Here is a 22,131-nt window from a genome sequence, read left to right as displayed (position 1 = left end):
AATCTGCACGGTATCATTCGGAACACGGATGTGCTACACTCACCTTCTGGGATTCCATTTGGGGGCCATTTTCATATTCAACATCAGATTTCCGTATGTCTTCATGGAAAAATTCCAAATTCTGGTAGGATAGTGTAGGACATGTTACTCCACAAAACCACATCCCCCCCAAAGTGGACTACCACTAAATTGTTCCTTTCATTACACTTCCAAACCATGCGGGCCAAGCACATTGGTTACACACCAGTCCGAAACCTACACAACTCTGTTTACCTTGGGTTGCTCTGTTCTCCAACCTCCAAAAACGCCCTGTGTTTGCACAAGACGAAAATCTCAATTAGCCAAGTATTTTAAGTATTTCGAATTTTGTGAGGGAGCAGCCAAGAGGATAAAGGGACCAAGTCTGTGTCAACACGTTCTCTTTCCAGCATCTGATGGTGGGCCTAGCAGAATCTAAAACGGGAAGAGGGGTGTGGTGCTGTGGAAAGCACAGATCTCAGCAGGCAGAAGATTCTGATCCTGACTCTGATCCTAATTCAGACCGACCACCTCGCTTTGTTACCTTCACTTTTCCGGGCCTTAGTTTTCTTGCTTATAAACTGAGGAACTAGACCTGATTTTTTTCACGTCCCTTCCAGCTAGATCTTTCACTACATTCTCTGCTTCTCTCACGGGAATTGTCCTACAAGGACTCTGCATTTGTTGGGTGTGGTACTTGGAGATGAAAAAAACCCATTATTTTTCCCCCTGGTCAAAGGACAGATGGAAAAGGTACTTGCATTTTTTTTTTTTTTTTTAACTTGGACTCGCAAAGTAACGTGTCACAACAACCTTCAAACTAACAAGACCCAAGGTGATCAAATCCAAATTCAGAATGGTAATGTCGCCAAAACGTCTAAACATTTCCAAAGCAGACATGTGAGACTACCATGATGGCCGTGACATCGTAATTCAGCTTCTAGTCTCTAAATCCTCCAACATGGAGCGAAGGTCCACTTCTGAGGCTCTCACCAAGATTCAGGGCGTGAGAAGCCAGCAGGTGAGGACCAGGTGGGGACAGTGCTTGACCAGGAAGCGTGGCCTTTCCCAGCCCGTGTGTATCTGTTCCCTCGGGCCCTGCTGTGACACTAACACTAGCTGTGCCTCCTTGTTTCCCAGGCACCACTGCCCTCTCTTCTTGCTGCTGAAGCCTGAGAGGAAGAGGTGGTTATGGATGGGTCACAGTCCCAAGAAGATTGTTTGGTTAAAAGCAATGACAACATAACAAAGCACAATCACGAGATCCTACCCGTCAACCCCGCACAATCCCACCACCTTGTTACAAATGGAAAGAGCGTCCATACACATTCCAGGAGTAACATACAAACAACAAAGTCAGTATTAATCACATGGAAACATCATATAGGATACAAGGTGTCTTAGCTACCCCGCACCTCCTGTTTAACTTGCCCCCTCCTGGTAAGGCCCCCAAGTGTGTGCAACGATTCAGCTGGTGTGGTTGAACAACGCCATGTCGAACGTGGGATTTTAAACTTGGATTATTAAACAACTAACTCATCCAATAAAAGGTCTCAGGGAGACTAAATGAGGTCTTGACCCCAAACCTGGAGTTAGCGTGCCATGCTAAGACTCGAGTGAGGATTTACCCAGGGGCTGGACAAGGAAGGGGCATGTATGACATCGGGCTGCTGACGAGTCGGAATGGCCTCTGTTCCGATCGGTCCGAGCTCACGCCATCCCCATGGTTAAGTGTTTCAAATCGTACCCAGGGACATACATATTTTAGAAAAGATGGAGTAGCAGCCATCATCTAATGAAAGCCATGGAGATAAACGTGCCAAGGGCAGGTTTCATGTGACCTGTCATTCTGGTCACTGGGCTAGAGAAAAGAATGAGCGTATTAAAGCAGGTGCGCTGACCTCACCCAGGGTAGCTTGGTCACAAAGGTCATGTCATCTCACAACATCTTAGATATGATCTCAATGGTCAAGACTCTGTGTAAGAAGGTTAATAATTAAGCCTCTTTGTATCTGCTTCTGGCTCTGAGATCTGGATTGTTCCAACAACTATGTAGCAAGCTCACAACACACGTGGGCAATGAGCCAAAACCATCAGAGACACAGTTACAGGAAAATTGCATACAGGTGAAGTACTAGGTTAGTGTTGCATGACAGCAGAAAATTTTAAGGAAATATTTGATTTATAGAAGGGTAGATGAATAGACTGCGGAGAGGTTAATAAGGATACAAATTCGGGGACAAGTCCAATGGTCGTCATTATTGCGAAACAGGTCAATCTACTGAGTATAATGATCTGAAATAAGCAGGAGAGTCCCTACAGGGCTCTTGTGACAGACCTGCTTAACCTAAGGGACTCGCCTGAGAATCACGAGACTGGAAGGATATGGCTTTCTAACTGCAGGGCAAGGAACTGCGTGCAACTTTTTCGCCAATTAGTAAAATTCCGCGAGACAATGACTGTCTCTAGAGGGATCTTCCAGAACTTCCTGGTTCCCAGGCAGTGTTTTAGTCAGCAACGGTCCCCTTAGTCCAGGCATGCCTTGTGACTCAGGGTCTGCGAGGGTCCTTCATGAGCTGGTTTTAATAATGCCACACAGGGCAATCCTACAGACTGAAAAAGCAAACGATTTCCGATACAGCATCCTGGGTTCCATCCAGATTAACAGATTTTATCGTTAAGTCTCATAACCTCTGCTGGTGCACAGATCCCCTCTCACCCCGCCTGTAACAGTGTTACGTGGCCGATGGAACTTAGCAGGCGGCCTTGGGATAGCTGTGACACAGGGGAAGGAGATCGGCCTCCTCAGCGTGGCCTCATGGCTGGAGCGATGCGCCCCAGGGCTGAATCTCGTAAAGGATCATGTCTGAACAGCCCTCTGTCTTGGGATCCTCTCTCCCCCACACTGAGCGAGCTTTCTTATACAGGGACTGAGGTATCCAGCTGGTGTCCCTATTAGGCTACACGGTGGCCGATTTGGTTGACTTTATCTATGGGATGCTAGAACCTTCGATTTCTGAAATAAACGTTCCTGGTGAAAAAATGCTAGGACTTGAGTTGGTCATGATAACCTTTCAATCCTGACGTGCAGACAGAGGCTTCCTTCAGATAAGATGGCTCTATACCCCAAAATCAAAAAAGCTCCAGATATGACTTAAAAAGCTGACTTTAAGAAAACCAGGCTGACGTCCTTTCCCTCGTACTTCTGCAAAGACAGTGAATTCTGGTTCAGAGCCAGGACATCTGTCTGGATGTCACAGTGTGTATCAGCACTAAACCCAGAATGGACTTGTGGTCTTGCCAGGGATAGCCTGAGAATGTATTGTACTTAATAAAAATTCTATCTGGCATCCTCGAACGTGTGTGCAAATACATTTGTGTGCATTTCCATGAGGGTACCCCTGGGGACGGCGGCGGACGTACAGCTCTGCCGTGTGTCTTCTTCCTAGAGTCCGAGGAAGTAGAGTCCTACTCTAACATAGGTGTGTTGGACCTAGAAGACGTGTTAAAAATTAGAAAAAGCGCTACACACTCGATCAATGTTTCTATTTTTTTTCCTGGAGTTCGAGAAAAATCTTGCCAGGCGTGTGCATACTCTACAGTTTGGGAAGAGAATGTCTGAAATTCTGCACAGACTACTGGGTGCTGTGCACAGGAATGCAGAGGTCACAGGTTAATCTCTGATTAAACCTCAGGCTGTGTCTGCATTAGTTTAAAAAGAAAAAAAAAGGCTAGAGAAAAAAGGAGGGCACAGAAGGACAAACGCACGAGCAGTGTTAGTGTCAGAGCAAGGAAAGAAGGACCATCGGACTGTGTGGCCAATGTCTCTGCCACGTTACCTTCTTCTCCTTGGCTGGGACTGTGGCCCCCGGCCTAGTGTCTTTAACGTGACTGTCAGCCCGGGACTGCTCAGCATGACTGTTTGAATTTACATCCATAAAGGAACACTTCTGGAAAGCCTGAGGGATTAAAATACTGAGGTTAACATGGATCCAAGGGCAGCGAGGAGGACAGAGGGAGGAGGCAGGGGGTCCAGAGGCAGAGAGACCTCAGGCCAGGCCTGCGTGCGGGTCACACGGAGCCAAGGAGGCAGCACTTGTGACACGGGCTCTGCATCTGGGCCTCGGGCACCAAAGGTGAGCACAGAGCCAGGGGCCAAAGACTTCCTTAGTGTCTGCGCCCGGCAGGATTTACGGACAGGAGTCTTGCAAGGAATGGCCTTCCTTCCAGAACCTCATTTGCACTTAGTAGGTCTTCTTGCTTTGACCTTTAAAAAATCATGACTATGTAAATGAATGAAGCCAAAAAACTATCTTTCTTTTTTCTTGATCCTTTTCTTCTTCTTCTTTTTTTTTTTTTTAAACCAGCTTTCTTGAGGTCCGAGAAAAAGGGGCACAGGATATTGTAAACCTTTCCATCTTACAACAGAAGTCATCCTTACTAATTCATTGTCCGTGGTAGTACTAGGGACTCCCATGCTCTGGGGCATTCTGAGGGGCATTTGGAGGAAAAAGAGGACATCTTTAGCACCCCGGGATTCTGAGTGGTCTCGGGGCTGCCTGAGCCTCTAGGCCTGTCCCTGAACACTATCAAATTTGGCTCGAGGAGCCCACGTCGGCTTGTGTGCACACGGGGCGAGGGAGTTCTCAGACGGACAGAAAGCCGAGGCTGTGGCGCTGGGATACAGAGGGAGGGACAATACGATCGTGACAGCAAGAAAGATAAAGAACCCCAGCGCCCAGTTTCTTGAAATCGGTGGTTCTCAACTCAATGCCGTGTCACCTCATTAAAAAACAAATTCTGTTATCTGGGCGTCACCCAAAACACAATCCATTCAGAGGCCTTTTCTTCCCTTAAAAAAAAAACAAAAACTCCCCCAAATAATCAAATGCACAGCCAGGATTAAAGGTCAGTTATTTAAATGAAAAAAAAAATCCCAAATAATTGCCTCATATTTTCTTAATGTCAAATAGGGTCCTTTGGAACCAACTCTGTGGGCAGAACGAATAACCTGTGCCCGCACCAAGTTAACCATTTCAGTACGGTCCTGAAATACGAATGGAGCCGGTCCCTGGGCCCTTCCTGGCCTGCTCTCCCCCATTCCACTCGCTCTCCATTCCTGCAGTGCTGGCTCCCCCCTGCAGGTCCTCAGATACCCCAGTCCTCGCCGGCCCTGGAGAAGCCCACTAAGGCCATCACCATCTCTATTGGGCTGTCAGCCCCTGGACTTGGAAGCCTATGGCTTCCTCTGGTGCCTGGTACCCCGGAGCGGGCAGGTGTCCCCCAGTTCCATTCGGAAACTTGCTCCTGCTCCTGGTCCTGCCTGGGGGCACCTAAGTCCAGAGCCGGCGGCTGACCTGCTGAGGCAGCGGGTTGGGTCCATCCCCACCCCCACCGCCCAGCTGTCTGGCTTTGGCTAAGTTAGGCTTAGAGCACTTTATTTACCAGTATTACTTAACCACCACCAAGACAGCAAGGAGCCAAGTACTCCAGCCTTTGAAAATGTTCAGCCAGAGAAAGCACCGTGAGATAGGCAGACATCAGTGCAGAGAAAAGTTCTCAGGCCACCAGCTCTAAGCGGCTGAACACATGACCTCTGTTTGGGGCCTAGTTATTCATGAGCCTGAACGTCTCGCCTCTAGGATCAGCAGTGACCTTTCACCTCGCACAGGTTTAACATCATCGACCCCTTTGTCGTCCACCTGAACCAGACCGGGCCAGGACCAATTCAGACCGTGCTGTGGGCCAGATGCTACAGCGAAGGGTTCCAGAACCTGCCTCCATGTCTTCGGACAAGACCCAATCCCCTAGCAACAGGCAGCCTTGTCATTGGACACAGCCAGCGTCCATGGCCCCGGGGATCCTCCCGGGATTGCGGAGGGACGGACGCCTCCACGCTCACAACTCTTGCATGCGTCACTAACTTTAGCAACCTAGGGTTCCTACAAACGACACTCTCCAGCCATTCTGAAAACCTGTCTGCAAGCTGACTGGTGAGAGGGGTGTCCCAGGCCAGTCTGGGAGGTTTAGTGAGGCCCCGAAGGACGCACCCATTTCCACAAATCAAGCCAGGCGTCCTGGAAGATGCAAACAGCCCAATTTTGACAGTTACCACCCAGGAAGGCAAAACAGAACAGCCGTGGCAGAAATGACACAGCTGGCAAGTTCTCTCTACTCCGTGGGAAGAACGTGGATCCGTGGGGCCTGCACAAAGCCAGGAGTACGCTGGTGCACAGGCGGCCCGTTCTGGAGCCCTACGTGGTTGTGGTCTGACCATCTGACCATCCAAAGCGGGGAAACATCCTAGAAGAAGTATGGGTCAAAATAATGAAATATTCTATGAACAACAGGCTTTGGTCTGGGAATTATGCACACGCCGCTGGTTAGAAAAGTTCCTAGAATGTTCACCCAAGGTAGATTCCCAGCCATGGTTTGAATGTTGGGATAAGTTTTGAGTATAGTTTCTGCAGCCCACCCTTCATCCTATGAATGGACTGTGTCAATTAGTTCAAAAATATAAATCCAAAACTAATATGTAAGGTATCATTTCTCAAACAGGCCAAAGAAAATGGGAAATAGAATCTTTTACCTTGTCAGAATATTAAAAAAGGGACGCTGACAACGAATGAACGCCTGGTATGGAGTGCAGAAGGCCTAAGGGCAGCCATTCTAAGTAATAAAACCCAAGGAGGGGGACCCCACCGGAAGTAGGCCTTCGTCCTGATGAAGACAAGACAAGGGCTGGTATTTTGGATCCCTGTCTAACTGCTTTTGAAATGACGCCAACTATCAAGACTAAAAGTAAAGTAAATCCTCTCAGCCAGAGTGAGGAAACCTGGCAATTGATTTTCTGTATGAACTTCCCAAGCTCTTTTGTGAGATGATCATTCCTTACACATGTCATGAGGTTCCCTGAGGGCCTAGTTGAGCGCCATCTTGGAAAGGCGGAAGCCAAGGCCAGAACACACAACTTTCGGGGCCTAGGTCCAAAGGCTTCTCGCCAGCCCTCGCCAGCTAACGAATGTGTGAGAGACACAGCCGGAGAGTCCCAGATAGGAAGGCAAGGAGCCACGGCCACCTCATCCACATACCTGCAGTTCTGCCATTATCTTGTCTCCTTCCTCTTCTTCCTCCTCATCCTTGGAGGAGGAGGTCGTGACTGGTGGTGGGGATGAGGTCCAGGCAGAAGCAGGCTCCTCTGTTGGACATTTTGTGGCTCTTGCTTGGGGGCTTGGTCCGGCATCTTCACTGCTTGCCTGTGGAATAGTCAAATCAGAAACTGGCTTAAGCCCTGTAGGTTCCGGCAAAAAGAGGGCCGGATCACGAGAACACGCGCTCCCCTACTGCCTGGTGCGCTAGTTTCCTGCCTCTTCAAACGCAGTTCAAAGACCGTAACATCCCCCCCCTTCCATTCAGTTTGGGTTTTGGTTAGTACAAGCTGCCATTTTGTGAATGGCCTTAAGATCTTTAATAAAATTGGAACGACTCAACGTGGGTGCCTTTAAGAAAGGCCCGCCCATACGACAGCTCCTCGGAAACTGTCTTTCACATTTAGCACCAAAGACAAAACTTGCCAAGTGAAGTGGAAACGGAAACTCACTGAACATCTTTCGGTATAGACTCGCACAACTGTGTCAGCCAATCTCCCTTTGCGTTGTAAGATGGTTTTTCTTCGGCCTCTTCAACCCCCGCCCCGCCCCCATTTTCAATCTTATGCCGTCTTGCTGGGGAAGTAGCTTGTAATCCGCATGTTACATTTTCGCAGCCAAAAGTCAAGTAAGGATAAAGCTCGTGGTACTGAGTCTGGCCCCGAAACACTGGATGACATTTTCCCATCTGTGGGGCCTTCCTGTGATTTTAGCTTAGTCAGTTCTCTCCTCTGCCTCACTACAGATTGCGTTCTAAAGGGGAAATAGAGAGAACCTTGTCTAAAGGTATCATCTGAACCCGGAGACCAGTTTCCCAGCACTTAACCCATCAGACCTTAGCGATGGTGTTCTCCTTCCTGCTGGTGTAGACCACATCGCCGGACCTCGTGGTGGTGAGCCCTGATCCTGGCAGGTAGCTCCGCCGAGGGGGCGGGGGTGGAGGAGGCGGGGACTTACCCCCCAGCTTGTCCAAGTCTTGTTCTGAATTCGGAGAGTCTTCTGGAAAACAGTGTGTCATTGAAAAATAATCTCTTTGCAGGATAACGTCCAGAACAGGGTACTTCTAGAAACTTGATGCAGTCAGACCTTAATATTTCTCTAGTTTCTTCCTAGTGTGATGATTAAAGGTATGGACCCTGAAGCCGGAACTCGAAATCTCAGAAAGATCCTGCTCAAGTTAAGTAACTTCTCTCTGCCTCGGTTTTCTCATCTGTTTAATGGGTATTATTATACTCTCCACTGGGGGCCTGTGAGGATGGAATAATATACAGGAAGGCTTTGGGACGGTGCTTACTGGCTTATTGTAAATGCGATATGTAAATGCAAGTATGAGCTATCCTTATTCAACAAAAAATCTGGGTTTTACTTGGAGAGATGAAATACTGGAGCCTAGTGACAAATCCAGGGGTGCCTGGGTGGCTCAGTCAGTCGGTCAAGCGGCTGACTCTTGCTTTCGGCTCATGTCGTGATCTCAGGGTGGTGGGATCGAGCCTTGTGCTGGGCTCTGCACTGAGTGTAGAGTCTGCTTCTCCCTTTCCCTCTGCTCCTCTCCCTGCTCCCTCTTCGATCTCCAAAATAAATAAATAACATCTTAAAAAAAAAAAAAAAACAATCCAGAGCCCCCCACCTAGCCTCTAAAGCCTCCACCATGTGAGCAGGACGGGTTGGAGCAGGGGATGCTAGAAGAATGTGACCGCTGAAGGGCCAGAAGGAGAGTGGGAGGCAGACGGAAGAGAAAACAAAGTCAGGGAGAGAGTGGAGTTTGGGTCACAGCTGTGTGATCGGAAAGGGCTCTTCGCTAACGGAAGGAGGCAGTAAACACAACCGCAGAAGCAGAAGTTAGGATGGACACCACAAGTTAGAGAATGCAGACACCAGCTTGGCTTTCCCCAGAGAGCTGCCCCCAGAAGGCACTTAACGAAATGTAAACCACCAGCCCCATTCCTGCCTTGGTCACGAGCCTCACCTCCGCCCTTCACTGGCACTCAGGCCCAGAGCTCACCAGAGCGGAAGAAGCGCACACGGACGGTCAGGGCTTCCAAGTGCGCTTTGCCCAGCTCTCTCTAGGGACAAGATGCCCTCCCTGGAACGTGTCTGTCTCTTCTGAGCAACCCAGGCAGAGCTGTTTGAGGAGTTTCTACTTGAAATTAGAGTAAGGATGTAGATAAATCATCAGGGTGATATGCCCGAGATTCCGGGTAGTGGCCGGTTCTAGTCCGGTGCTGGGTTATGAGGCCTGAGCAGCACTGGGCTCCCTGGCTGGTGCCTAAGCCAGCAGCCCAGCCAGGGGATGCCCTCATCAGCTCTGTGGGTACCCCAGGGACCGGCACAGGCTGACAGGCTCCCGAGGTGGGCCCAGGTCTCCTCTCCCGTGTAATGACGGGAGATGCTTTTTTTGTTATTATTTCTTTTTTTTAAAAGATTTTCTTTATTTATTTGAGAAAGAGAAAAATATCGACAGAGAGAGACAAAGCATGAGCTGGGGGGAGAGGGAGAAGCAGGCTCCCCACTGAGCAGAGACCCTGATGAGGGGCTCGATCCCAGAACCCTGGGACCATGACCTGAGCTGACGGCAGACGCTTAACCCACTGAGCCAGCCCGGCGCCCCAAAGCCTGCCTCTTTGACCAGCTTCAGTGAGGCTCCTCTGAGTCCACTCTTCCACTAGGCTTTGCCCTTGGTCGACTCAGCCCAGTTTTAGCAAAGAATTCTACTAAGTCAATTTAGCAAGACATCGGATCTGGTTCTTCATTCCCCGCGCTGGACAGCCAAGCCCTCAGCCTGCCTTTAGCACGAATCTCCCTGCCCTTGATTTGCTGCGTTCAGAGTCGAGTTCAATTTCTCTCCCGCACTGCAGTGGTCTCGAGTAAAGTCTTCCTTGCTCTTTTTAACACACAGCTCTGCGAATAGTTTTTCTATGGCATGGAATGAGGCGACAGTCCCTAAAACCTTCCAGCGACCTTTAGGAGCTAGTGGTCCATGCCCGTTATTGAAGTAGTCAGTGCACACAGAGGAAATACAAAAAGCTTTTCTTTAAACCCTCAGTGTAGAATTTTACCTCATGAGTAAAAACACAAATAAATAAAAATAACATCCATGCCAAATAAGTAAAAATGACAGGAACCAACGTTTGCAGGAAATGGCTTGGACCCTTATGCATTTCTGGTAGCCTGTCCATTCGTGGACTCCGACAGGAAGTCAGGCCACATGTTAAAACAAAACAAAAAACAAGGGCATCTGCCTGGCTTTGTCGATGGAGTGTGCGACTCTTGATCTCAGGGTTGTGAGTTCAAGCCCCACACTGGGTGTAAAGTTTATTTCAACATAAAATAAAAAGAACGATAAGAACATTTTAACTGAGTGAAAAATACTTCGGAGACTAATTTTTTAAAAACACTTCATGCAAATTTTTTTTACTCTGCAGGAACACAAAGCCCAAATGCAGTAAGTTAACAAAACATAGCATTATTATTTTTGTTATATAATCATGGAGAAGGAACAGTTCTAATTTGTAACTATTTTTTAAAAATAATTTACTTGTGATTCTAAAACATCCAGGGACTATCTGACAGAATTCAAAATGGGGAGAGCCAAATTAGGCCAGATAGCAACAGAAGCGGGGGTGGGGGTGGTGGTGGTAAGATGCTTCCGCCATGAGACATTCCTCACAGAACTCTGGGAGAAAAGCCATCTTGAGGAGAGCAGAGCCGTCCCTCCCAGGCCCCTTTCTTCCCGGGCACGTGCTGCCTCCCCCTTCAGCGTCCCTAAACAGGCCTCCTCCCACAGCTGGCAGGTAGGGAAAGCAGGTGAAAAACTTAGCACAGGCTCATGGGCAGAGTTTCCATGAGTGGGATTTTAGAGCAACGTTGGGGAAGGAAAACCCGAGACAGGGTTTCAGTGGTTCTAAACCGTATCTACTTCCACGTTCCTGGACATGCGAGTCAAGATGGCGATTCTTCCTCAGATTACCTTGGTTCCTGGACGAGGCATCCCTGAATTTGGCTCTGAGGCACTGGGCTGTGAGTACAATGGTCTCTCTGTTCTCAGCTCTGAAGTCAGAGTGAGGCGTGGGGCTTGTTGGCTGGAGATTTAGTAGGCTGGGTTTTCTAGCAGTTATTTTACGTTGTTAATGACACACTGATGCTTAACTTCCAGAGTTTAGCGGGTTCAATATACAATCTAATAATTTTGATTTAAAAAATGCAATTTAGCCTTATGATCTAATATCCCCTTGGGAGCTCATAAAGGCTGGTATTTTCTTCCTGCAGCGGATGAAAAGCTCTTACTTTAAACGCGGCCCTCTTATCCTCCTAGCTGGTGCTGTGAAGTGGCATAAATTCATAGGAAATGTAGGAGCTAGGAATCTAAATTTTACCTTACTGGGCACTATTCTGGTACCCTAATGCAGAACACAAGTTTCCCTGCTAGGGTTTTGGGTGTAAAAGCAGGAGTGAGAATCCAGTTGACTGTTGAGGATTTGTTCTTCCTGTTTCACAATTTTACCAAATTCTTGAGACGCGAGAGATTGGTCCTATCAACCAGCACGTGCAGGACCAGTGGGCAGCCAACCGGGCCCAGCTCTGGGAGCGCCTCACCTGAAAGTTCCAGCTTGTCTCCTGAGGCATCGCCCTTTGGTGGTGGGCCCACGGCTGGTGGCATCTCCAGGTTTGGAATTGACTTCATGATATTGGCCTGAGCTTCTTCTAGCAGCTTCTCGAACTCTTTCCCGTTATAGTGGTCCAGATTGTGCCTTTTCTCTTCCCATTTCCTTTCTGCTTTCTGAAGGAAAAATCACAGGGGAGGGAAGTTTAGCAACCAGAAGGGAAAGCTAATTAGAGATTTCACGGCGGTGGAAGGGGCGGTCTGGGGTCCGTGCTGAGGGACATGTTTGCCCCTCAGACAAACCTGCCTCTGGGCTCGCTGCCACGGAAGCCGACGTGACTGACATTCGCTCACAGAGAAGCAAGCTCAGAAACCCAAATTCATTTGTTAACTGATTATTGAGCACTTACTTACTGCTACTCTCCAAACAGTAATAAAAAGGACACAGGGATGTGCTTTCCGAAGCACACATCTCACAACCAGGTTTCTGTCCTGAAACCAAGAGCTTTCATGGAGGAGATGTGCAAAGGGACAGGAACAAAACCAAAACCCTCACTGGGAACAAAGACTCCTACGCCTGCTTTCCACGTCTGCCAAAGAACAGCTCTATGGCCTGTGGGTCAAACGTTCTTATGTCTAAAATGGGCTTTTTTAGATTACGTCTGAGCTCCACCAAGTTCTACAGTAGGGAGAAATACACGAAATGCATTTTAAAATACCCATACGTTTTTGAAAAGAACATTTTCCTGTGATTTTGGGGTGGCACAGGAATCATCCCAGATGGGCAGAGGGGAAATTAGCACCAGGATTACGAGAACCCCACAATGGGAGAATGAGGAAGGACAGAGGAGATGGCTTTCTCAGCACCCTTTAGCCAGAGGACGCTGGGGCCCATTGAGACCAGGATCTGCCCAAGAGTCACCCTGTAAGCCCGAGTCTCCACCATCATCATCCTCGCCAAACCCTCCTCCGCTTTGTCTTTCCTAACATTTATTTTCATCCGGCATACACGGGTTCTCGATCTCTCCCTACAAGCAGGCATGTTTCTTGAAAGCACGGACTTCGTCCCTTTGGTTCACTGCCTGCCCCAGAGCCCGTGAGGACCTACAGCATAGCGGGGCTCAGATCCTGGTTGTGAAGCAAGTTCTCCTCAGCCGTCAGCAGCGGGGTGGGCAGGAAAGGCCCAGGCCTCCTTTCTGCAGATCCGGGCATTTTTTTTTTTAAGATTATTTATTTATTTATTTGTCAGAGAGAGAGAGAGAGGGAGAGAGAGTGAGCACAGGCAGACAGAATGGCAGGCAGAGGCAGAGGGAGAAGCAGGCTCCCTGCCGAGCAAGAAGCCCAATGTGGGACTCCATCCCAGGGCGCTGGGATCATGACCTGAGCCGAAGGCAGCTGCTTAACCAACTGAGCCACCCAGGCGCCCCCAGATCCGGGCATTTTTTAACAGACTCTTAAGTTCCGAGGCCCCGTTGCCAGGACCGTGGCCAGGGCAGTCTGAAGAGGTTCTTTTTCTCTTGAGACCTGAATTATCCCTGTTGATCTGTGAGAGATGCGGGACGGTCAAGGCCATGGTCTGGGGTCAGGACCGGAGGACGTACGGGGCAGGAGGAAGGAGGAAGCAAGCTGTCCTACTCGGGCACGGACACCAGCCCTGGGTAAAAAGAATCTTTAAAAATCATGGCCTGGTTTCTGTTCTGTGACGTTAAGGCCTAGTTTTCTCTTTCCATTCTGACTGCCTCTGCCTCTCACCCCAAGCCTGTGCTCATGACTTCTATCCTGAACCCTTAATCCTAGACCCACCACCTGAATCGACTCTATTGTTTCAGAGTGATTTTTTGAAGATGCTATTTTTTACCGCCGGTCCGAGCAGCAGGATTTTTGGGATGCCCACACCTCCTCAGACTGCCTGGCAAGCTCCCCGAAATCCGGTCCTAGCCTGTCTTGCCAGCCTCATTGCCCCTGCCTTGTTCCCTTAAACAGGTTCCTTCAACAGCCTGACTTGTGACTCCTTTGCTCTAACACTCCTCTAACTCAGCCTGCTATTGCCACCCTGCTCTGCTCACCCAGGCTCTACAGAATTTTCGAGACTACCGACAAACGCTTTGCAGGCCTGCATTCACCAGGGGGAAGCCTGAGCCGGCACGCGCTGGCCGGGAACAGCCGACTCACATTTCTCCCCAGTTGCACGCTCCCCAATATCCCGCTGTAACTTGAAATCGGCGATGGGAAAACACCCCACAGAAATGGGCCATTTTACAAATCGGGGAGTTCCCCGCGCCCCCCCCCCAAAAGCCGGTTGTTAAACACTTCCCAGGACACCAGGGTCACACCATCCACCGTTCTTGAAATCTTAATCTTTCTCTTAATCCGACCATTGAAACCCATGGATAGGGCTACAAATCTATCTGCGATCCTTATGCGCATACATGTATGACCTTGACAACCAGACCATACGCTCTTTAGGGAAAGGACCAGGTGTTATTCCTTTATGGGGGGCTACGAGAAATGGAAATAGGAGCCTACCTCAATGGACACCGCCCTGTTCTTGGCACTCACGCTGTGGATCTCCTCGATGAACAAGCTCTGCATGGTGGAACCGTTCACGGGCGTCTGTGGGGACGGCGGAGCCTGAGCCGCCGACGGCAGAGCGGAGGTCCCCTCCTGGGCGGTGGCAGGAGGGCCGGCCGGGTGAGGACCGGTCCCCGTGGGCAGGTGCTGGGCGGGGTTCAGCAGGGCGGCGGAGTGCTGGGAGGGCTGGACGACCACGGGGGAACTCTGCGCGTGGTGAACGGTCAAGGGCATCACTTCCGACTTCACGTCGCCGGGGACTCCTGCCGCGTGGAGGGGCTGGCCCGAGGCGTGGGGCGCCTCCTCCTGGCTCTTCAGGACTTCGGCGGCCGTGGCCTTCTCCATCGCCACGTACTGAGCGGCCTGGGCCGCGTCTGTACCTTTCAAGAGTCCGTCGGTGACGTGTCTGGGAGAGACCAGGCACAGCAGCATTAACTCTTACAAGGGGCAGCCTGCATTTTATTTTTATGGCATGAACTTGAACGCTGTGTCATCCCAAAGCCAGGCAGGCTGTTGCTGCAGAATTAAGACGTTCGAAAACCCCGAGGAGCCGCTCAGTGTTGAGGGTTTCCATAGCAACTTCCTAATGCCCTCCGGTCGTCTCCTGGCTGCCTCTGGTAGCCGCTTTCTCAGTCCTTCCCTTAAGATAGGGTCTGTCTCTCCCTTTCTCCACTAGCTCGGTCAAGCCCACCCAGACACCGTTTCGTCACTATTTGCGTGGTGCTGACACACAGTGAACACAGGACCCTAACAAGAACTCCTGTACCCAGTCCTGGGAACAGTCCTGGCAGAGGAACAGCCCTCAGACAGGCTCAGTTCCAACCTCTGAAGTTTCCTGATCCCTCCAAGCTCTCCTCCTGTCACTGCCGAACCCCTGCAGAGGGCAGCTCCTACAGCGGACCCCTGAACAGTGTGGGGTGGGTTAGGGTCCTGACCCCCTACACGGTTGAGAATCACAGTAGAACTTTTGCCACCCCCTCAAAAAAAAATCCTAACTGCTATTGACCAGAAGCCTAACCTACTATTGACCAGAAGCCTTATCTAGATCATAAACAGGTGATTCACATATATTTTGTACGTTATTGCTGTAGTCTTACAATAAAGGGAGAAAAGAAAATCAGAAGGAAAAGAAAATGCATTTTACAGTATTGCCCTGTATTTATAAAAAAAAAATGTACACAAGGGGACCCGTGCAGCTGAGACCCGAGTTGTTCAAGGGTCCGCTTCATGTCGTTCCAGCCTCGTGTGATCAGGCTGTTCCACCTGGACTCGATCAAGCCTTTCTGCACGGTCGACCGCGACTTCAAATCTTGCACGTAGGTTAGTCCTCAACCTCCTCTGCTTTTTGGGGTCTTGTCACGCTATTTGTTGATTTGGATGTGGCTTTGGGGTCAGGCCAGACCCATGCCTGAATGTCATCACTCCTGCCACGTTCTAGCCGTATGATGTTGGGAACCTCACCTTTCTGAGCCTCACATCGTTTTCTATAAAATGTAATAACGATGAGGACGAGGACAAGAGAATGAGAATGCCTTCTAAAGGCCTTCCTCGCAGGTTATGGTTAGGATCAACGTAGTTCTAGGTCAGACAATGCCCAACTTGACTGATAACCTCTAATCGGTGCCTCCATTTGTTATTAAAATGTTTTCTCTCTCTTTTTTGATTTGAAAAGAAGACCTTGCCTTTGTGACCCTCCTCTGCTACTCACTTCTGTTCCTTTGATCCCCAAGGATCCCCAAGGATCTGTTCCCCTCTTTCTGTCTCATGCTACTGTGCCCTGTCTTCCACTGCCACGAGTCCGCTTCATGAAGGCAACTTCGAGTTCTAGATCTCTCCTTCCACCTGCTCCCCGCCCCCGCCCCCCGCCCCCGAGTTGGGCAGCCCCACACCCCAACACCGTCTCTCGAACTTCCCAGCGCATTTCTCCTAACTGAAGGCCTCTCTGCTCCCGAAGCGAAGGAGGCTACGAAAATATTGTGAGCCATTCTTCAGCTCTAACGTGTTCCTGAAAAGAACCACCTTCCAATGATTAAAAAAAAGAAGAAGAAAGTTTACCAGGTTTGCTAATGTTAAGCCCTAGGCGCTGCCAAGTGCAGCAAAGACTCAAGACCTCCCGGTCACAGCGCAACGGAGTAAGTGCGGTGGGAAGGAGTCGCTGCCTCGCCTCAGGAGGCTTCCCCACCCCCCAGGAGGCCCGGTTACCTCCGCAGCATGGTCAAGGTGTCGGTCATGCTTCGCACCCTCTGCAGGAGACTGTCCAGCCTGTGGGGCTCCTCCTTCAGAAACCGCACGGCCTCCACTTCGATGCGCAAGATGGCTCGCATCTTGTTCTGTAGGGTTGGGAATTCTCCTGCAGGCCAAGAGCCAGAGGGTGAGCCACCGGAGAGGCAGGACGTGGAGCCCCCACCCCGCGTGCGCACTGGACAGTCTCAGAAGCGCGGGGCTCATGTGCTCCGCACCATCTTCGGGAGGCAGCCGCCTGTCATTAGGGTCCCTTCATCCTGAATCTTACAGGGTATTTAGGGTACTTGCCTGTTTCGTTCAGGGAGGCATCCCCGGTGCCTAGAACGGTGCCTGGCACATGCAGGTGCTTGGGGACTATGTGCACGCACACAGGCATGGATGATGCATCCTTCACTACTGGACAGATTTTTAACACCCCCCCCCCCTGCAGGAGATGGGCTCCAGACTCCTCCCTTCAAGGAGAAGGCTCACCTTTCAGGGTAGCTACGGCTTCCCCCACTTGTCGCAGGAGGAAAGCCCCGTCTTCCACGTCTTTTAGAGTGACCACTCGGCTGGCAGATGTAGAGTCCTTCTTCAAGTCTTCAACAAAGTCTTCCAGCTCACTGTGAGGGGCAGGGGAGGAGCAGACCAGCAGATGGGGGTGAACACCGGGTCCACAAGAAGAGCGGCTGCAGTAGCCAAGGGCTTGTCCCCGCCTCCCCTCGCCTTCTGCTAAGACGGCAGCTCACAACAGTGGCTTGGTCTGGCTTAAATATTCTGCTGGGGTGTAAGGCAGGTGCAAGGGAGTTTTCCAGGGCCTGTTCATGGGACATCCCTTCTTTGTTTTTTATTTTATTTTTTCTTTATTTATTTCCGGTGGGGATACCGATGCCAACTGAGGGACGGGTGTTTTGCACTTTGTAATGTGACAGAGAGGATCAACTGTATACGCTGTAGCGGGGCAAAAGGAGGGGGTCCCGATGGGTTTAGATCAGCCTTCTCAACTTGGAACTTGGTATTTGGGACGGGATAATCCCTCCTTGTGGGGGCCTGCCCTGTACAGTGTGGGGTGCTCAACAGCATCCCAGCCCTCTAGCTACTAGATGCTAGTAGCACCTGCCCCGAGCCTGGGACAAACAAGGATGTCTCTAGATGGTGGGAAATGTCCTTGGAGGGGGGGAGGGGAGGGAAGCAAACTTGCACCTGATCGAGAACCTCTAGCTTACACTGATGATCTCATCAATACGGACTGACTTTCCACTCTAAGCTACAGAGGAAAAATGATCACAGATCTGATTTCTGGCGTGTCTGTATGTGTAGGAGAGTGTGGAGAAACACCCCCCCCACACACACAGCCCACCCCCCCACCCTAAGGTATTGCTAGAGTTCCAACAGAACTGAATTAAGGTCTTCCGCTTCAAAACGCAAGCCAACCAACCACCCAACCAAATGACAACGTCCTGTCTCCTGGGCACATTACTAACCCTGTCCTAAACACATGTTCGTATCACTTCCATTTCCCTGTAAACCTGACAACAGAAAGCCTCTCTCTTAAAGAAGGTGAAGGAAAAGGCTGTTGAGAGATGAAGAACCACTAGGGGGCAGTAAGCGACCAACATTCCACCTGCCGCTGGAGTAGCGCTTAGAGCAGGCGAGAAAGACAGTGGATCTGGAAGAAAAAAAAAAGGAAGGAAGAAAGAAAGAAAGAAGAAAGAGAGAGAGAGAGGGAGAGAAAGAGGAAGAGAAGGAGAAGAAGAGAAAGACAAGGAAAAAGAAAAAAAAAAAGAAGAAAAAAGAAAAAATAAAAAAGGTCGGTCCGGGCCCTTTCCTCAAAGTGGGCGCGCAGGCGGGAGTCACGGATGGCACAGCCACTGCAGGAGGGACCCGGGGGGATGCTATGTATGTTTCACAGGAGCCTTGGACAAAACAACAAATTCATCCGCCACAGAGAAGCAGGATGGGGCTTTTGGTGACGTCTTTTATTCTGTTAGGGAAAAGGGACCCACCCAGCTGCCTGTGTGTGACTCCTTCAGATGAAATGATGCAACTTCAAACCAAAAGCGAAAGCCTTTTCCGCTCCCGGTCCACACCGTGAACTACGGAGAGGTAACCAGTGTTCTGTGTCCCCCCCACAGAAACTTCCTACAGCGGCCACATCCCTGAGGGGAGGACCTGTGCTGTCCCTCCAAGGAGCTCTAAAAATGGCACCTACGTGTTACTTGAAATGAAAAGTTATTTTCCATTTCATCATCAAACTGAAATATTAAGAGCGCACACAGGACACACTGTCCAGTCCTTCCAAGTTTTGAGGGAAGAGCTAAGACCCAAATGTTATCACGGTTCCATTAAAAACCCACCAGCTTGCCAGGCTGTAATTAATAGTCTTAGGAGCTATCATCTGACCGAGAGTCAGTCTGCCTAAAATTCTATTTTAATCTCTTCTACACAGTGTGCCTCTTGGATTTCATAACTCTGCACACAGGAGACCCCTAAATGTCACAGCTTTTCCTTTGTTGATCAAGGAATATATACAAAAGTGTATTGATATTATCGTATACAACAATGTCACTTCTGTTCACACGTTCATGCTGTTAGAAATCAGTCGGATCAAATGTGTTTCTTCACAACGTAACAGAGATCAGAGAGCTAAAACGAGTGCTGAAAACAATTTTTCAATATTATGTACTCAATGTGACTTTTGAGATGTGAACTCTGCTCAAAGGAATGACAGATGTTCCCAGATGCTGTGGTTTACATGTAAATCTGTTCTATTTGTGTAAGTTGCTTTTCCTTCTACCTTAGTTAAAAAGAAGCATCAATTTGTTGAACTATGTTTCATCTATTATTAGAAGCCCAATTATTACTTCCAAATGGAAACCCACCAAAGAGAGAGGATCTTGATTCAACTTCTCTCCATAGTTCTAGACCCAAATTCCATTTTTCTGCCATCTGAATGGCTCACCAGCAACTTACCCTAACGTGAGGCACAAGGGAATTTATTCTCCTGTGTGTGTGTGTGTGTGTGTGTGTGTTTAAGGACAAAAGCAGGGGAAGGGAGGGGAGGGAGAGGAGATAATTGTTTTCCTAATGTTCCAGAGTTGAAATTTCGGGCTGTCTTTTGTAACCTGCACTCAGTCGCTACTCAGATCCCCTACTCAGTCCCCTGCATTTGATTTCTCTTCTCATTCCTATTTCTCCTCCTTGATCCAGGCCTTACTGACTTTTGACTGACTGTTACTGCCCTTCCAATACGGCTTCCCTGACATCGGTGTTTCCCTCGCCATCTGTCCTGCACGTGATCACCAGAGGGACCTTTCTGAAATACAGCTCTGATGTCACCACCTCCTTGATCAGAAACATCAGCACCTCCTCCTCAGGCCGGCAGTAACTGTCCAATGTCAAGACATCTCGGAATGTCCTCCGTAGCTTCGTAAAATGCACATTCTCAAGCTCCATCCAGAGACGTTCTGAACCTGGGGTTGGACCCAGGTGCTTTCACGAAAAGCCAGGGATCCAGGTGACCTCGGTACCCGCAGGCCCCACGGATGTCGAGCAGGTGTGCTGGGCCAGAGTGTGGTCTCAGATACGGGCAGTCACCGAGCAAACGGGAACGGCGTTACCCACACAGGAGACACAATCTAGACCCACATTGGACCCCGCTCTCCTGGCAAAATGCATGACTCGAAGTTCTCCAAGGATACCTTGTGCCTTCCCCATCCTGAGACAGGCTGGGTCATAGGCTCCCTCTGCCCAGGAGCCCCCCAGCCCCCTCCAGCCTCCACTGATGGAACCCCACCTGTCCTCCAGGCCAGCTTGGTTCAGTTTAACAAGCCACTTGTGACCCAACTACACACAGGGCCTCGCCCTGGGCCGGGGCGCACATGAATAACTTCAGGTTCAGTCTTCTTGATCCCTGGGGCCCAGAGGAATCTCTCCTTTGTGTGGCTTCACCCGGCACCTGTGAGTCATCTGTTTCGTGCTCCACACACACTCATCCGCTTGGCTTCATGCGACGAGTTCCCCAGCGGCCCCGTGCCCGTCTTCCCCGTGGGGGGCCCGCCCACTGCGTCTCCCCACCGTCCGCTCCCCACGCTGCTCCCTAGATCTCCCGCGGGCGGGGCTAGGACTGACGCTGAAGATGCCTTTTCTAGGCCAGAAGCAAGAAAATGTCCTTTTCTCATCATTCAATTGGAAAACTGACGAAATATTCTGAAAAGGCAATATATTTTTAAAGACGTTTTCCAGAAGAATCTTAACACCTCGAATGAGACAACTGGGCTGTCACAAAAACATTTCTGACAAACAGCCTTATCGCCTCACGGTGGGTGATCGACTGTCCACAAATGCATCGACTACGTAAGATTCTGGAAGCGATTTTGAGATGTCCGTCAACGGTAGCCAAATTCCATTTTTGAGGAAAGTAAGAACTCTATAATTGATTTCTAACCCCCCTCTGGACGGCTACTGAGAGGAACATTCTATTTTTAATGAGACACGCGGGGTTGGCATCTGAGGAATACAAGCCCAAGCATCAAATAGATTATAGAATTAACCCCTTCCATCCCTTTCCATGAAGACTTCTGGACCTTCTGCTCACGGGAAGAATGCCGAAGTTGCCTCTTTGTATTCCCAACTGGGGAGATTTAAGAAGCGAATTACCGACAGCAGGAGAACGCAGAAAAATTACTATTCATGATCCTAGAAGGTGAAATCACTCTATGATAAATCTTCACTGCATAACAAAACATAGATTACCATAAAAGATGGGCCTGCCTTAGTGACGGGGGGGGGGGGGGAAATGAACTGCTCGTTTCAATAGTGGGACTTGATAGATGCTTTCAATAAGAACCTCACGGAAGATGGGTAACTTTCCAGGAGGCATCTTTCATTCCTAGATCACACATACTTTACATCTGAATTCTTCTTTTGCGCTTTTAACTACCGTTGAATAATAGGAAGATAATTTTAACACCGTGATTTTGGCTATTCGTTTTCATTTACTGAGATTAAAGGCAGACTTCCCTTTTATCATCGGGTCTTGCCATTTGCTTCCTTTCATTTGCTGTGCTGCTGAGCCCTACAGAGGAGCATGTGCTTCAAGAGAGGGGCGCAGGTGAACTTTCTGGGTCTGGATGGCGCTAAGGGTCCACGGAGGCCCGGAAGGGTAGGACTCTAACTTGCACATAGTAGATGCTCAATAAAGAGAGAAAGAGAGAGCACCACCGAGGAAGGGCTTTGTCGTGGGAGAGGACAGGGCCCTCCCCGGGTCACACAGTGTGACAGGCGAGAGGTGTCCCCCACTCACCACAGCTTCTTGACGATCCTTTCCTCCTCGTGTAGGTATCTCTGCCTCTCCTGCTCCACCAGGACGCGTTGTCGCTGGACGGGGTCCTCCAGCCTCTTCATGGTTTCAATCACTTTGCCACTGATTTCCAGCTCGGCCTTCTTCATCATGGCCCTCAGCAGTTCCTGGTTCTGCAGCTGTCAAACAAAAGAAATCAACCTCAGCTGGGCTCTGGCTGCCGGAGAGTCTTGGGAAGTGGGTCTGGGGAAACAGCCCTGCAGCTGAGT

At 49.8% G+C, this 22,131-nt stretch overlaps 1 protein-coding gene across 13 annotated transcripts in view; it reads right to left on the bottom strand.

Moving 5' to 3' along the window:
- Nucleotides 1-22,131, bottom strand: part of KIAA1217 (KIAA1217 ortholog) — a 682,726-nt gene that overhangs the window by 5,157 nt on the left and 655,438 nt on the right. For 7 of the 13 annotated variants that reach the window (XM_044226903.1, XM_044226902.1, XM_044226897.1 and 4 more), the window contains 9 exons: nucleotides 21,866-22,041; nucleotides 17,053-17,183; nucleotides 16,540-16,687; nucleotides 14,293-14,743; nucleotides 11,760-11,943; nucleotides 8,002-8,165; nucleotides 7,110-7,274; nucleotides 3,858-3,977; nucleotides 44-121 (listed from right to left, as the gene is read on the bottom strand). In XM_044226903.1, coding sequence (XP_044082838.1) covers nucleotides 44-121; nucleotides 3,858-3,977; nucleotides 7,110-7,274; nucleotides 8,002-8,165; nucleotides 11,760-11,943; nucleotides 14,293-14,743; nucleotides 16,540-16,687; nucleotides 17,053-17,183; nucleotides 21,866-22,041 — 1,617 coding nt within the window. The remainder of the gene's footprint in view (nucleotides 1-43; nucleotides 122-3,857; nucleotides 3,978-7,109; nucleotides 7,275-8,001; nucleotides 8,166-11,759; nucleotides 11,944-14,292; nucleotides 14,744-16,539; nucleotides 16,688-17,052; nucleotides 17,184-21,865; nucleotides 22,042-22,131) is intronic. The other 6 variants (XM_044226898.1, XM_044226900.1, XM_044226907.1 and 3 more) reach the window with 4 other exon arrangements.

The sequence above is a fragment of the Neovison vison genome, chromosome 12 (assembly GCF_020171115.1).
Source record: "Neovison vison isolate M4711 chromosome 12, ASM_NN_V1, whole genome shotgun sequence".
Taxonomy (NCBI): domain Eukaryota; kingdom Metazoa; phylum Chordata; class Mammalia; order Carnivora; family Mustelidae; genus Neogale; species Neogale vison.
This window is presented reverse-complemented; position numbering and strand designations above follow the sequence as displayed.